The sequence below is a fragment of the Trichosurus vulpecula genome, chromosome 4, assembly GCF_011100635.1.
Source record: "Trichosurus vulpecula isolate mTriVul1 chromosome 4, mTriVul1.pri, whole genome shotgun sequence".
Classification (NCBI taxonomy): Eukaryota; Metazoa; Chordata; class Mammalia; order Diprotodontia; family Phalangeridae; genus Trichosurus; species Trichosurus vulpecula.
This window is the reverse complement of record NC_050576.1, coordinates 35541333-35555638: the sequence shown is the minus strand read 5'-3', so window position 1 is coordinate 35555638 and position 14306 is coordinate 35541333. Positions and strand designations below refer to the sequence as shown.

The 14306-nt window shown below is 44.2% G+C and overlaps 1 protein-coding gene across 3 annotated transcripts in view; it reads left to right on the top strand.

The window, feature by feature from the left end:
• The window catches only part of SZT2 (SZT2 subunit of KICSTOR complex), a 77737-nt gene that overhangs the window by 16545 nt on the left and 46886 nt on the right, over positions 1-14306 (top strand). For all 3 annotated transcript variants that reach the window (XM_036754611.1, XM_036754612.1, XM_036754610.1), the window contains exons 12-13: positions 8235-8377; positions 9111-9263. In XM_036754611.1, the coding sequence (XP_036610506.1) occupies positions 8235-8377; positions 9111-9263 (296 nt within the window). The remainder of the gene's footprint in view (positions 1-8234; positions 8378-9110; positions 9264-14306) is intronic.

Below are 14306 nucleotides of genomic sequence, written 5' to 3'. Positions count from 1 at the left end.
ATGAACCTTTGGCTTCAAAAACTCAGCTTCCTAAATGGAACCTGAGGGAATGGCCAAGCAGCCATACACCTGAGAAAGGATCTGAAGGATTTAGGAGAACATGAATCAGCGGCAGCCTGTGCCTGCTACAAAAGGGAATCTCAACTTGCATTGAGTGGCCTGGCTTCCAGGAATAAGGAGGTCAGACCACATGTGGAGAATTGTGCTCCGTAAGGGCACTTCAGGAAAGACTGGTCAACTGACTGTGATGGCAAAAGAGCTTGCATCTCTGCCATGTGTGTATCGTTTAGAGGAAAACTCGGGAGATTCACTTGTTTTCAAGTACTTACAGCTGTCCCATGGAAAAAGGATTAGACTTTCCTTGGCCCCAGAGGTCAGAACTAGGAGAGATGGGGGAAAGTTTCAAAGAAACAGATTTAGGCTGAATATAGGTAAAAACTCCATAAACGCTGGTGCTATTTAAAGTAGAAGGGGCCGCCTCAGTAAGTGGTGAGTACATTCAATTTTTTACATGATACTCATTTCCTCTTGGTACCCTTCCTTGTAATGAAGCAAAGTTGTTAGACAAAACCTGAAGATGAATTGTTTACCTCTGAGCGTGCACCACATTGCACAGTGTCCTTCCTGGCTCTCCAGAGTGGAAGAAGATATGTTTTATCATTGGTTCTTGGGACCAAGGTGGTAGTTACAATTAATTAATTAGAGTACAATTGCCTTTTAAATATGACTTTCATTTGCATCAGTCTGTGGCCACTTTCCTTAGCTCAGCCAATCTAACAGGGAGAGTTATCATCAGCAGGCCGGCCCCTGGAGGTGAAACATTTGGACATGCCACCCATGAAACAAAGTAACACAGTGTATTCAGACCACCTCTAAACTACAACGTAGCCCTCAACATGAGGTAGGCCTTTGTTTGAGGGCCAACAAGGAGACAGAATGCTGGAAGAACTGAATGTTCTCCATCTTGACCGTAATTGATGCCAGAAGAACATCGCATCTCGTAAAGCCAAATCCCACTTGGTGGAGCTGGTTTTATTGTACCTCCAGAAGCAAGAAGCATCATTTCATGAGGTGCTTAGTCATCTCCTGTTGCATTGCTTATAATAACTATTGGGAAATGGCCACCAGGAAGATGAAGATCGTTTTAGTTTATGTGCCAACATCTATTGCAGAGAATGAAGAGGTAGAGAATGATTGTGAAGATACATCAAGAACAAAGATCAAAGAACAACTTTGGTAACTTCAATACAAAGGTCAGCGTAGGTGAGAACAATAGCAAATGGCAGAAAATGTGGTTCAGGAACAAAGAATGAGGTCAAAGACTTGTCTACCACGCAGAAGCCTCCCATCCCTATGGCATGAAAATCTTTGAAAAAAGAAGAGGCAAGCACCCGATGTGATGAGCACCAAATTTGTTACTATTTGTTTCAGCCTATGAAAATAATACTAGATAACACCACAAAAATGAAATTTATTGTATTTTACCAGATGAATATCCATACGTTCCTGACTTGGGAGTTATTGCTGAATCAGCTTTTTAAATGTGTAGCTAGATAATTGACTTGTTAGAGCAGAGTTAAAAATTAAACGTTCAGTCATTTCAGTCATGTCGGACTCTTTATGACCCCGTCTGGGTCTTTCTTGGCAAAGATACTGGAGTGGTTTGCCATTTCTTTCTTCAGCTCCTTTTACAGATGAAGAAACCAAGGTAAGTGATTGGCCCAGGGTCTGAAGCCAGGTTTGAACTCTGGTCTTCCTGACTCTAGGCCCAGCTCTGTATCCACTGTGCCACCTTACTGCTCTTAAAAATTAGTGTGAAAGAAGAATAAGAAAAAAGAAAAGGGAGGAAGGGAGCAAAAATAAAACAACTGTAGGGGCAGCTAGGTGGCGCAGTGAGTAGAGCACTGGCCCTGGAGTCAGGAGGACCTGAGTTCAAATGTGGCCTCAGACACTTGACACATTTACTTGCTGTGTGATCTTGGGCAAGTCACTTAACCCCGATTGCCCTGCCTTCCCCCTTCCAAAAAAACCCAACAACTCTTAATTTGACCCACAGACATGAGGTTATCATCACTGAAAAATGGGAAATGGACTGAAAAAAGGACATTCACCCTAAGTGTGGCGACTTTATGTAGGATTTTTACCAGTATGAAGCAGTGGCTGTGACAAAAGACCAAAAGAATTCTTGCCAACATGAGAGAGGATGGTAGTAGCCATCATTCCCACCTTAGAGAAGCTTGTGGGAAGGACATCAGTAGGTGATGATCATCAGTGCCTCATAACACACCATGAAGGCAGTGCGGGGAAATAAAACCAGTTTGAAGAAAGCTTGACGAGAAGCACAATTAAGCACACTCATTCTGAGGTCACTTCAGGGTGAGACCGAAAGAGGAAAATCTGCCAACGTTTTCATGACAAATAGGACCAAGGAGCTGCCACACTTGGACTTGGGTGTATTGAGCAAGTAGAAATGGCCCTGAAAAATTAGTCAGCATTTATGAAGTACCCATTTTGTACCAGGCATTGCTTTAGATGCTGAGGGCACAGAGAGAGTGAAAAAAAAATACCTACTTTCGTGGTAACTGTGCAGACACATATAGACATGGATAGCATAAATACAGAGTGAATTAATACCGAGCCGTTAAACACAAGCTAGTCTGGAAGAGAGGGCACTGGTGACAGAGATGATCAGGAATTGATTTCATGTAGAAGGGGATGCTTCAGGTAGATGTGCTGAGAAGGAAGTGAGGGATTCGCCGAAGCGAGGATGGGCTATCCAGGGCAAAGGAAGGGAAACAGGAGGTAGAGTGTTGTTGGTGAGGAATATGGAGAAAGCCAGTTGGACTAGATCACTGAGGCCATGCGGGGGCAGGGTGGGGGGAGGCCATGTCAGGTGCAGCGAGGCAGGAAAGACAAGTCAGGGCAAGGTTCTGAAGGGATTGATTGGAAAGCTAACTTAAGCATTCCTATTTGATTCGAAAGGCTGTAGGGAGCCACTGGAGTTTATTAAGTACTGAAGTGACATAGTCAGATCTGTGTTTCTTTGGCAGCAGTGTGGAAGGGAGGGATGACGAGTCAGGGAGGCTAGTTAGGGGCCCATTGCAAAAATCTAGGCAGGAGGTGAGGAGAGTCTGAACAAAGGTGGTAGTTAGCTATGTGACTGGAGAAGGGGTTTTTTTAGATTGGTCACTTTTAAATTTATTGTAATCTATAAAGGAAATGTTGGCTTACTACCAAAGGAGTGGTATTATTTTAGGATCTGCCAACACTGGTAGAGAAGGAGGGAGGGAGAGACAGAGAGAGGGAGACAAAGACAAAGACAGAGACATACACCTTTTCCTTCAAATAATGAATGCAAGACAGTGCAGTACAGTTATAGAAAGCTGGCCTTGGGAGTCATGAGAACCTGATTCAGATCTCACTTCTTTTTTGCCCCCCCAGATCTCACTTCTGACACATACTTGGACTGCATGATTGTGGGCAAGCCGCCTGACCTCTCATTGCACCACCCTGTTCTCTAAGACTCAAGTTGCAATGCAGATCTGATAGATATCTATAGGGAGAATTTCCTTTCCAGGATGTTTCCTCTACCAACAAAACTAATGGTCCAGTTCCTCCTCCTGTCCCTGCCCACACCCACACACATACACCCATATTAGTTATGTTGTGGGAAAACCACAGACCAAACCCCCTTCCCTTGCTTCAGCCCAAGAAAAATAAGTATGCTCTGATCCGCATTCAGACTCCATCAGTTCTTTCCCTGGAAGGGGGATAACATTTTCATCATAAGTCCTTCAGGCTTATCTTGGATCATTGCTTTGCTGAGAATAGTTGTTATTGTTCATTACACAGTATTGCTGTTTACTGTGTACAGTGTCCTGGTTCTGCTCACTTCATTTTGTATCAGTTCATGTAAGTCCAGATTATTCTGAGAGCTTCCTGCTTGTCATTTCTGATAGTACAACTTGTTCAACCATTCCCTAATTGATGGACATCCCTTCAATTTCCTTTTTTTTTTTTTTTGCCACCACAAAAAGAGCTACTATAAATTTCCTATATATTTTTGTATATATATATCCTTCTCCTTTTTGTTTTTTTTATCTCTTTGGGTTACAGACTTAGTAATGTTAGTGCTAGGTCAAAGGGTATACATGGTTTTGTAATAGCCCTTTGGGCATAGTTCCAAATTGCTTTTCAGAATGGTTGAATCAGTTCACAACTCCACCAAACTACATTAATGTTTCAATTTTCCCACATCTCCAACATTTGTCACTTTCCTTTTTTTTCATATTAGCCAATCTGATATGTGTTGGGTGGTACCTCAAAGTTGTTTTAATTTGCATTTCTCTAATCAGTAGTGTTTTAGAACATTTTTCATACAACTATAGATAAGCTTTGATTACATCATCTGAAAACTGCCTCTTCATATCCTTTGGCCATTTATCAGTGGGGTAATTGGGCTCATATATAGTTGACTCGGTTTTCTATATATTTGAGAAACGAGGCCTTTATCAGAAACTTGCTGCAAAATTTTTTTCACAGTTACATTTGCTAACTGTATTTCCCTCCATCCTATTTCCCCGTTTATCCTATTCTCTCTCTCCTTTCACCCTGCCCATCCTTGAAAGTGTTTTTCTTTTGACTTATCACCTCCCCTGATTTGCCCTCCCCCCTCCCTCCCCATCCCATTCCCCTCCTACTTTCCTGTAGAGTAAGATTGATTTCTATACCCAGATGAGTGTATATGTTATTCCGTCTTTGAGCCATTTCCAATGAGAGTAATGTTCAAGTGCTCCCCCATCTTCCCCTCTACTTTGATGTGAAATAATTTACTCTGTTCCACCTCTTCCTTTCCCATTCTCCCAGCGCATTCCTCTTCCTCGCCCCTTAATTTTATTTTTACGGATATCATTCCATCATAGTCTCTTCACACTCATTCCCTTTGTTTATGCATACTCCTTCTAAGAACTTTATCATTATTAAAATAGTTAGGAGTTACATGTTTCCCCATGTAGAAATGTAAACCATTTAACCTCATCGAATCCAGTATTTCCCTTTCCTGTTTACCATTTTTTTTTTTGGAGGAGAAGGGAAGGCAGTTGAGGTTAAGTGATTTGCCCAAGGTCATACAGCTAGTAAGTATGTCAAGTGTCTAAGGCCAGATTTGAACTCAGGTCTTCCTGACTCCAGGGCCGGTGCTCTGTGCACTCCTGTTTACCTTTTTATGCTGCTCTTGAGTATTGTATTTGAAAGTTAAATTTTCTATTCAGCTCTGGTCTTTTCATCAGGAATGCATGAAAGTCCTATTTCATTGAAAGTCCATTTTTTTCATCCCTGAAGGATTATACTTAGCTTTGCTGTGTAGGTGATTATTGGTTGTAATTCTAGCTCCTTTGCCTTCTGGAATATATTTCAAGACCTCTGCTCCTTTAATGTAGAACTTGCTAAATCTTGTGTTATCCTGACTATGGCTCCATGATTTTTGAACTGTTTCTGACCGCATGCAATATTTTCTTCTTGATCTAGGAGCTCTGGAATTTGGCTATATTGTTCCTGGGAGTTTTCATTTTGAGAGCTCTTCCAGGAGGTGATCAGTGGATTCTTTCAATTTCTGTTTTGCCCTCAGATTCTAAAATATCAGGGTAGTTTTTCATGACAGTTTCTTGAAAGCTGATGTCCAGACTCTTTGATCATGGCTTTCAGGTAGTCCAATAATTCTTAAATTATCTCCATTAGATCTATTTTCCAGGTCAATTTTTTCAATGAGATATTTCACATCTTTTTTTTTTCATTCTTTTGACTTTGTTTTATTGCTTGTCGATGTCCCATGGAATCATTAGCTTCCACTTGCCCAATTCTAATTTTTAAGGAATTATCTTCTTCAGTGAGCTTTTGTACCTCCTTTTCCATTTGGCCAATTCAGTTTTTTAAAGAGTTCTTTTCTCAGTGAATTTTGCACATATTTTTCCATTTGGCCAATTCTACTTTTTAAGGCATTCTTCTCTTAACATGGATTTTTGTGCCTCTTACCATTTGGCCCATTCTGGTTTTTAAGGTGTTTTTTTTTTTTTTCAGTATTTGTATATTTGGTATTTTTTGGTACTTCTTTTACCAAGCTATTGCTTCTTTTTCCATGATTTTCTTGCATCACTGCTCGTTCTTTTCCCAGGTTTTCTTCTACCTCTCTTACTTGATTTTAAAAATCCTTTTGTAGCTCTTTCAGGAATTCTTTTTGACCTTGAGATAGTTTACATTTTTCTTTGAGGATTTGTATGTAGCAATTTTGACTTCGTTGTCTTCTAAGTTTGTGTTTTGATCTTTCCTGTCTCCAACTTTCTGTGGTCAGGTTCTTTTTCTGTTGTTTGCTCATTTTTTCCAGCCTGTTTCTTGACTCTTAACTTATGTTAAAGTTGGGTTCTGCTCCCAGGTCCCAAGCTTCAAGTTTGTTTGTTTTGGGGTGGTGGGGGCTGCATTCAGTGTTACTTCTGGGAGGGCTGTAAGCTTTCAGTTCTTCCAAGATGATATGATCCAAGTTGAGGTGTGTTTACTACTCCCCTGCTCTTTTGCTCTGGTCTGTGCCCTCATCCAGTCTTTTCTGCCCTGGAACTGTGACCAGGGTCCCCTGTTCTGCTGCTGCAAGCTCTGGTGTGCTACTGCTCCTCCTCACCCTGGGACTGCAACCCAGGACTGTGATCCAGATCCACCTATGGGCAATGCAACAGAGCCCTGCACCCAGTGTCAGTGAAGGGACCCCTGTAATCTTCTCACCAGTTATCTACCCCTCTTCCCATCTGTGGGCCGAGAGCTCCAGAAGCCCCTGCTGCTGATTCCATTGCCCTCCAAGGCCTGGGGGCTTGCCAGGGGGTGTCTGCGCTGGACTGTGCCCCACTCTTGCCCCAATGCCACCGGCCTTTCCTGCTGACCTTCTATATTATTTTGGGCTAGAAAATTGTTTCACTTCATCCTTTTGTGGGTTCTTCTACTCCAAAACTTGCTTTGAGGCATTATCTGTGGTTGTTTGGAGGGGAATTTGGGAGAGCTTAGGCAAGTCCCTCCTCTTCCTCCACCATTTGGCTCTTCCCCTGTAGTATTTTCAATATAAGTAGGAATGTTTGGAGGAGGAGAGGGTTTGGGGGTAAAATAGCTCGTTCTGCTTCAGACATGTTGAGTTTGAGATGTCTCCAGTAGACGCTGGGGCTCTCTAGGTCTTTTCCTTCGAGATTGCCTTGTGTTTCATTTGTATGTACTTATGAAGCAGACACCCTGCCTCCACTTAGAGAGGGCAGGGGCTGTTCCATAGCACAGTGCTTGGCGTTGACTCAGTGCTGGCTGGTGGATGTGTCTCTGAATTCCTCACGATGAGGTCACTTCCCATGACATTCTTAGACTGTACTTGGTCTAGTCCTTCCTCTGTTGATGGGTGTCTCCACAAGAAAGAGTTGTTCTTCATATTTTTGGCATATACAGGCCTTTCTGTATACAGTCTCAGGAGTGGGATCCCAAGGTCAAAGGCTATGCCTGGTTTGTTGGCTTTGGGGGCCGAGTGTTTTCCACCAGGGCTCCTCTATAAGTGTCTGTTGACTATAAGGCTATATAAAATATATTTATCTATAAATAAGTGAAAGGTAAAAAAAAGAAATCTCATTACTCCCATAACGGGAGTGGGATGGGAGGTGAAATTTCAGAATTGTTTCCATTCCTTTTTCTCCCAGTAATTTGGAGAGGGATCTAAGCCAGTCTAGAAAGAAAGCCTGTTGCTTCTCCTGGGAGAGCATCCTTTGTGTAGCATAGGCCCTGGGGGCTTGCAGGGTGAGGGGCAATGGGAGGTAATCAGAATTGAATAGCAGCCTATGTAAAGGCAGCTGGTAGAGCAGTGGGTAGAGATAACTGCCAATAAGATCGGCAGTTAACTCCTGCCTTGGACCTGGGGCCTAACCTTGGACTTGGACAGAACCTTCATTCGCCTCAGTTTCCTTATCTGTAAAATGGTTAATGATGACCTCCCTCCCAGGGTTATTTGAGTATTCAGTGGGATAATAATGATAGAGCTGTTTGTAAACCTTAAAGCACCGTGGAAATGCTCGTGATTATTCTGTGGCGTGCAGCTACCCTTCTGTTCCTGCAGATAACTCTCAGGGCCACCCTGGGACTTTCTCACATCTCCAAATTCTCATTCTGGTCATCCTCTGAGACAATCTATCTCCAGCTTATGCCCATTTCTGCCCTCCTGCCAGGTGCTCTCCCTTCAGCACAGTGGCTCTGACTCCTCACACTCGCAATTTGCTGCCTACTGGAAACCAGTGCTCTCCATGGATGCCAACTCCTGGCAGCGCTGGCTGCACATGCACCGGCTGGTGCTGGTCCTTGAGCATGACACGTAAGGGCATGGGCCTGTGGGCATCTTGGTGTTGGGGGAGGCCTGGGAAAGGGCATGAGATGCCAAGGCCTATGTCTGGGAGACCTGACTGTTTCTTCTCACACTCAGGTAGTCAGCAAGCCAGGCCAGAGAGATAAGCTGGAGCCAGATTGTGCAAGGCTTTCAGTGTTAGGTGGTGGGCGTTGTATTTTAACTTCAGTGCAGTGAGGAGCCCTGGACTTTCTTCAACAGGGCAGTGACTTGGTCAGACCTGAGGTTTAGGAAATCATGTTGGCAGCTGGGTGGAGAAAAGAGTGGAGAGGGTGGAGGCTGGAGGGGATGAGGGACTGCCTCAGGGTAACTGAAGTGAATGGAGAGAAGGAACAGATGGGGGAGATGGTGAGGAGGTGGGAGAGATGGAATCAGCAAGACTTGGTGTCCAATTGGATGTGGGAGGTGAGGGGGCACTGAGGGTGGCACCTAGTTTGTGAACCTGAGCGACTGGGGGAAGGAAGGAGTCTGACAGAAATGGGGAAGTTTGGAGGTGGGCTAGGTGTTGGGGGAGGACAGCTGATGTTTTGTTTTGGGCTGGGTGAGTCCGAGATGTCTCTAGGACATCCAGTTTGAAATGTCCAAGAGGCGCTTAGAGATGCAGGACTGGGAGAGATGGGAGAGAGAGATGAGGTAGGTGCCTAATCTGGGACCCCTCTCCCAAGTTTATCTCAGTGTGTCAAGGGCTTGGGTTTCTTCCTAGGCCAGTCCCCAAACACCTGCACACACCAGGGAGTAATGGCCGCTACAGCACCATCCAGTGCCGCATTTCACATTCAGCATTGACTTCTCTTCTCCGGGACTGGAGTAGCTTTGTGCTCGTGGAGGGTTACTCGTATGTCAAACTGCTGCACAGGTGCGTTGAGGACCATGTACAATGGGTGTGTGTGTGTGTGTGTGTGTGTGCGCGCGCTCGCGCGCGCGTGCACAAGTGCGTCCCCAAGGCAGTGGAGGCTAGAGTCAAGGACATAAATTTGGGCATACGTCTAGGGAGAGGAGGCTGATATCCAGAGGTCAAGACAACATTTGGATCTTCGGAATCCACATCGTGGAGTCTAAATCTGGCTTTTGTCAGAAGAATATCAGGAGACATACAGGAGATGAAAAGATCTTCCTGGACGGGTTTGGACTAGTGGAGTAGGACAGGGTTTAAATCTGGGAGGAGACGTTGAATAACACTTTAAGGTGAACTGTCTCCAGTCCAGAATTGACCTTTTGAAAGAGGGCTAAGATTCAGGACAACTAAGAGGACATAAAATGTAGAGCCTGAAGACAAGACTCGAGAGTGAAAAGGAGAAGGTGTGGTAAGAAGGGAAAGTGAAGCAGGACCATTGACAGTGATGGTAAAAACAGGGAAGTGGCTGGGCCTGGAGGAAGGCTGGTATCTAAAGAAGTCAGGGGCAGGCTGCCAAGTTATTAAGGTGCATAGCTGGACTTAGGATCAAGTTGGAAACTCCCACAGATAATTCAAAAAAACAAGATTGGAAATAATTGCCAGCATTGATGGAATGTGTTAAGGTTTGCAAAGCACTTCCCTGTGTTCTCTCATCAATCCTTATAACAACCCCAGGTGCTGCTATTGTCCCCACTTTGCAGAGGAGGAAACTGAGGCAGGCAAAGGAGAAGTAGCTTGCCCAGGGTCCTAGAGCTAGTAAGTGTCTGAGGCCGGATTTGAACTCAGATCTTCCCGACATCAGGGCCACCCACCACTCTAGCCACCTGCACACTTTCAGCCATTGTGGCCAGTAGGTCAAGTAGCACAGTGACTTGCATCAGATGTGTGTGTTTGTATTTCTGCCTTAGTTGAGACCCTAAGAAGCTTGGGTCTAGGGAGACTGATCTCACTCCCAGAGGAGAGCGTCAGGGGTCTCAGAGAAGCCTCTCTATGTTCCAGGTTGGGAAGGAGAGTAAAGGTTCCTAAAGAAAGCTGAAGCAAGGCTTTGATGGGAAGCAGAGGAGGGCATATGTGACTGTGATCAGGACATTGGGGAGTGGAGGAACCTTACCCAGAGCAGGAGAAGAGGAAGAGGACAGCCGGAAAATCAGGGTCTCTTTCTGAAGGGGAAAGGGCTGGCTGCTGTGAGGAGGAAGTAGCTGCTGATTCCCCAGGTATATAGGAATGTGGTCTATCCCCAGAGGTTCCCAGGTGAAAGATCATCCATCAAGGAGGAGGCATGGGCAGAAGAGACTAGCAAGGGTACTTAGTGACTTTCTTCCCCAAATAGGCAGTCACAGCAACTAGGGTGGTCTCTTGTTTCCTGGGTCATGTCTTGTTTCCCTCAGTTCAGAGCTGAGCCCCTCCAAGATTTATCCAAATGGATGACAAGCACCCAACCCAGGTAGTTCACTTGGGCACAAGTGACAATTCCAGGAGAAACTTATAAGCTACTGCTAATGATTACAAAGTCTTAGGCAAGAAACTGAAGACTATGGGAGCACAGATTTCTACTCATTGAAGGCATGGGATGAAAAAGTAATTTAGAAGGTAAGCAGCTGGCTAAGAAGATGCTCTTCACCAAATGGAACTGGCTGAACCATGGTTTAAAATACAGCAATAACAGACTCCTGTCCAGAAACGCAGTGCTTTTAACAAAGGCTGGTCAGAGTATTTGCCAGGGATTGGGCAAATCAAAAGGGCTTTAAAGTAAAAAGATGGTAAGGAGAAGGCTGCCTGTGTATAACATCCCCCCCACTCCCCCAAGTTAGAGAGTAACCACAATGAAAGAAGAGAGCCGCTGAGAAGCCCAGAAGTGCAGAGTTCAAGAAAAGAATCTCTGGGCTCAAGTGTCTGTCTGCAAATGCTCAACAACCAAGAGGACATAGAGATCCTAACACAAAGAGAGAAATTAGACCTTGTTGGTATCATTGGAACACATGCCTGGACTGTATTTCTGGATAGGGTGTGCCTTATTCAGATACAGATTGGGAAGAGTACTGGAAAAGGATTATATGTCAAGATAGTGTGTTCGTGAGAAAATCTAGAACTAGAGAGAAGCACGATAGAGAAGAGTGTTTGAGTAAAGGTCAAAGGAGGGAGAAGCAGAAGTGGCTTTGGTATTAGGATAGATTATAGACTGCTTGGCGGACAGGAGATAGGAGTCTGGGATGCTCCTGGTCACGAGTAACATAGGGGCATGATGGAGCAGTGACAGGAGCCATTAGCCCCTTAGCTGTCCCCTAGCCTCTCTCACCAACGGGAGGAGATCAGCCAGCTTGTGACTTTCCAAACCTGGAGAAACAAAGAAAGGACAAAGTGGACTCTGGATCTGAGTCTCGCTAAGAAGGAAAGCCTGGCTGTGGGGGTGGAAGCCGTGGGACCCTTCTGGGAGCTGACCATCCTTTCACAGGATTTGTGATAGAGAAGGGGAGAAGAGCTGGGCCTCTTCTGACCCAATCATCTTACACTGAGGGCAAAGCAGATTTCAAAGAAAGACGGTAGGCTCTTATGAAGTAATGTGCTTCAGGGAAGTCAGTCCAGGAAAGACGGGAGATGCTCAAGAAGAAAAGCCTGCAGACTCAAAGGGAAAACATTTCCAAAGAGGAAGAAAAATGAGATTTGCCTGTAGAAATTGAGAGGGATGCATAAGGACTCACCAACTCAACTTCAGTTTTAAAAGAAATATACAGAAGATGGAAGCTAAACCAAGTAACAGAAAATGAATCTAAGAATACGGCATGGTCCTGTAACAGTGATGTCAGGAGTACTGAAGCTCAGAACGAGCTCAGGACAGCAAGTGGTGCTAAGGATGAGAAGAAAAGTTAAAGCTAATTTGGGGGAAAGAAGGTGAAAGAAGAGAGAAGACCTTTTCTTGGGGTAGACAGAACAAGTTAGCTGACAACAGTAAGAGAAAAAATTACCGCTCATTTCTTACTTTGCTCCTTTTTTTTCTTTAAAGAAGGATCTTTACGCTAGAAATGAAAAAAACAAAGTTGGCCAATGGAGTTGATACCCAGGACAAGTAAGAGGATGTTAAGAGAGTACCTTGCTGCCCCAGATGAATTCAAATCACGTAGCCTGAATGAGTTACATCTTTGGTCCTAAAAGAACTGCTGGATGTTATTGCTGAGATCAGGGTCAGTAATATTTTAAAAATAGTGGAAAATGGGAGAGACCTTCCAAGGCTAAAGATGAGCAAATGTCCTGATTTTCACAAAAGGGAAGAAAACAAGTCTGTAAACAATAGTTTGATTCCTATGAAGGTTTTAGATCATTAAAGAGGTGATTGGTGAGAATCTAGAAAGGAAGGCTGTGGTTACAAAGAACCAGCATGTTATCATCAAAAATGGATCATGCCAGACTAGCCTCATTTCCTTTTTTAACTGAAATAATAAACTAATAGATGAAGAGGAAGCTGTGGTACCTGGATTTTAGCAAAGTTTTGAAGAAGTATCTCATGCTGTTCTTGTGGAAAAGATGATAATATAATCAGTGGTTTCAGAATTGGTTGGATGGGCAGACTCAAAGAATAGTTTTAATGGTTCAGGGTCAGCAGGGCAGGTGATCCGTAGTGGAGTGTCCCAGAGATCCACTTTTGGCCCTTTTCTGTTTAACATCGTTATCAATCACTCAGATGCAAGCATGGCTGGCATGCTCACCAAATGTAGGTGACACAAAGCAGGGAGAGATCGTTAACATGCCGGAAGACAGAGTAGAATAGTGGTCTGAATCCAGTAAGTTAAATTTCAGTAGGGGCAAACATAAAGTCTCACACTCAGGTACAAAAGAGATCAGCTTCACAAGGACAGAATGGGGAAGGCAGAGCACACTTGTGACCAGATCCCCATGGGGGTTTTAGTGGACGGCACACTTGAGTGAGAAGTGTGACCCAGCAGCCAAAAAAGATCTTGTGCTAGATCAGGAGAGAGAGGGCTTCTAGGAATGGGGAGGTGGTGGCACCCCAGCACTCTCCTTTGTCAGGTTTCATCAGAAATGTATTGTGTTCAGGTCTGGGGACCATAGTTTAAGAAGGATGTGATAAGTTAGAAAGTGTCCAGAGGTGGGCAATCAGGGTGGCAGTGGGTCATGAATCATTGATGTGTGAGGATCAGCTGAAGGACTTGGAGAAGAGACGGTTTGGGGACAGATGTACCAGATTATCTGAAGGGCTGTTATGGGAGGAGATTTTAGACTTGTTCTCTTTGGCCCCTGGAGTGGAACCAGGAGCAGTGGGAGCAAGTGGCAAAGAGGCAGATTGACGCTTCATGTCAAGACAGACGTCCTGACGACGACGACTTGACTGGGACGTTGAATTCCAGGAGGGATGGGCTCCCTCTCCCAAGATTCTTCACGCACAAGCCGAAGGACATTTCCTTTATTGTATGGGTGGGACTGTGCACATCATAAAATGTGAAATCAATGATATGTTAAGAGTAAAAGACTTTTATTGTAAAAGACTTTATTTTGAGAGTTATCCCTGAGTCACCCAAGTGACTATAAGAATTAGTAAAATATAAAAAGAAACAATAAGAACAAGATACTGTACAGAGTTGAAACAACTGAACCATGTAAACAAATGATTGAACATCAAAAGTGAGAAAGGGACAATAGGAGTGATACCAGCTCTAATGCTTTCTTCAGAAAGTAAACCATTTAAAATCACCACAGCAGGGAGGCCAAAAAGGTCCTGAAATGGCTCAGCCTGCAAACGTCCAGCTTACTTGCTAAAAGAAAAGATGTTGCCAAGGGCAGCTCTGTGTTCAGATGTAAACTCCTTTCCAAAATCTTACCAGATAGAGCAATGATGATTATGAGCAGTATCATCTCATAGAGAAGCAGTGGAGGGTAAAGCCAGTCTAAAGGAAACCTGGCAGCTATCCAGCTAAGCAAACTCAATCCAAGGGTATTCAGAAATGAAAATGGAAGAAAGAATACATAGAGAAGAAAACTGGAAAAGATCTG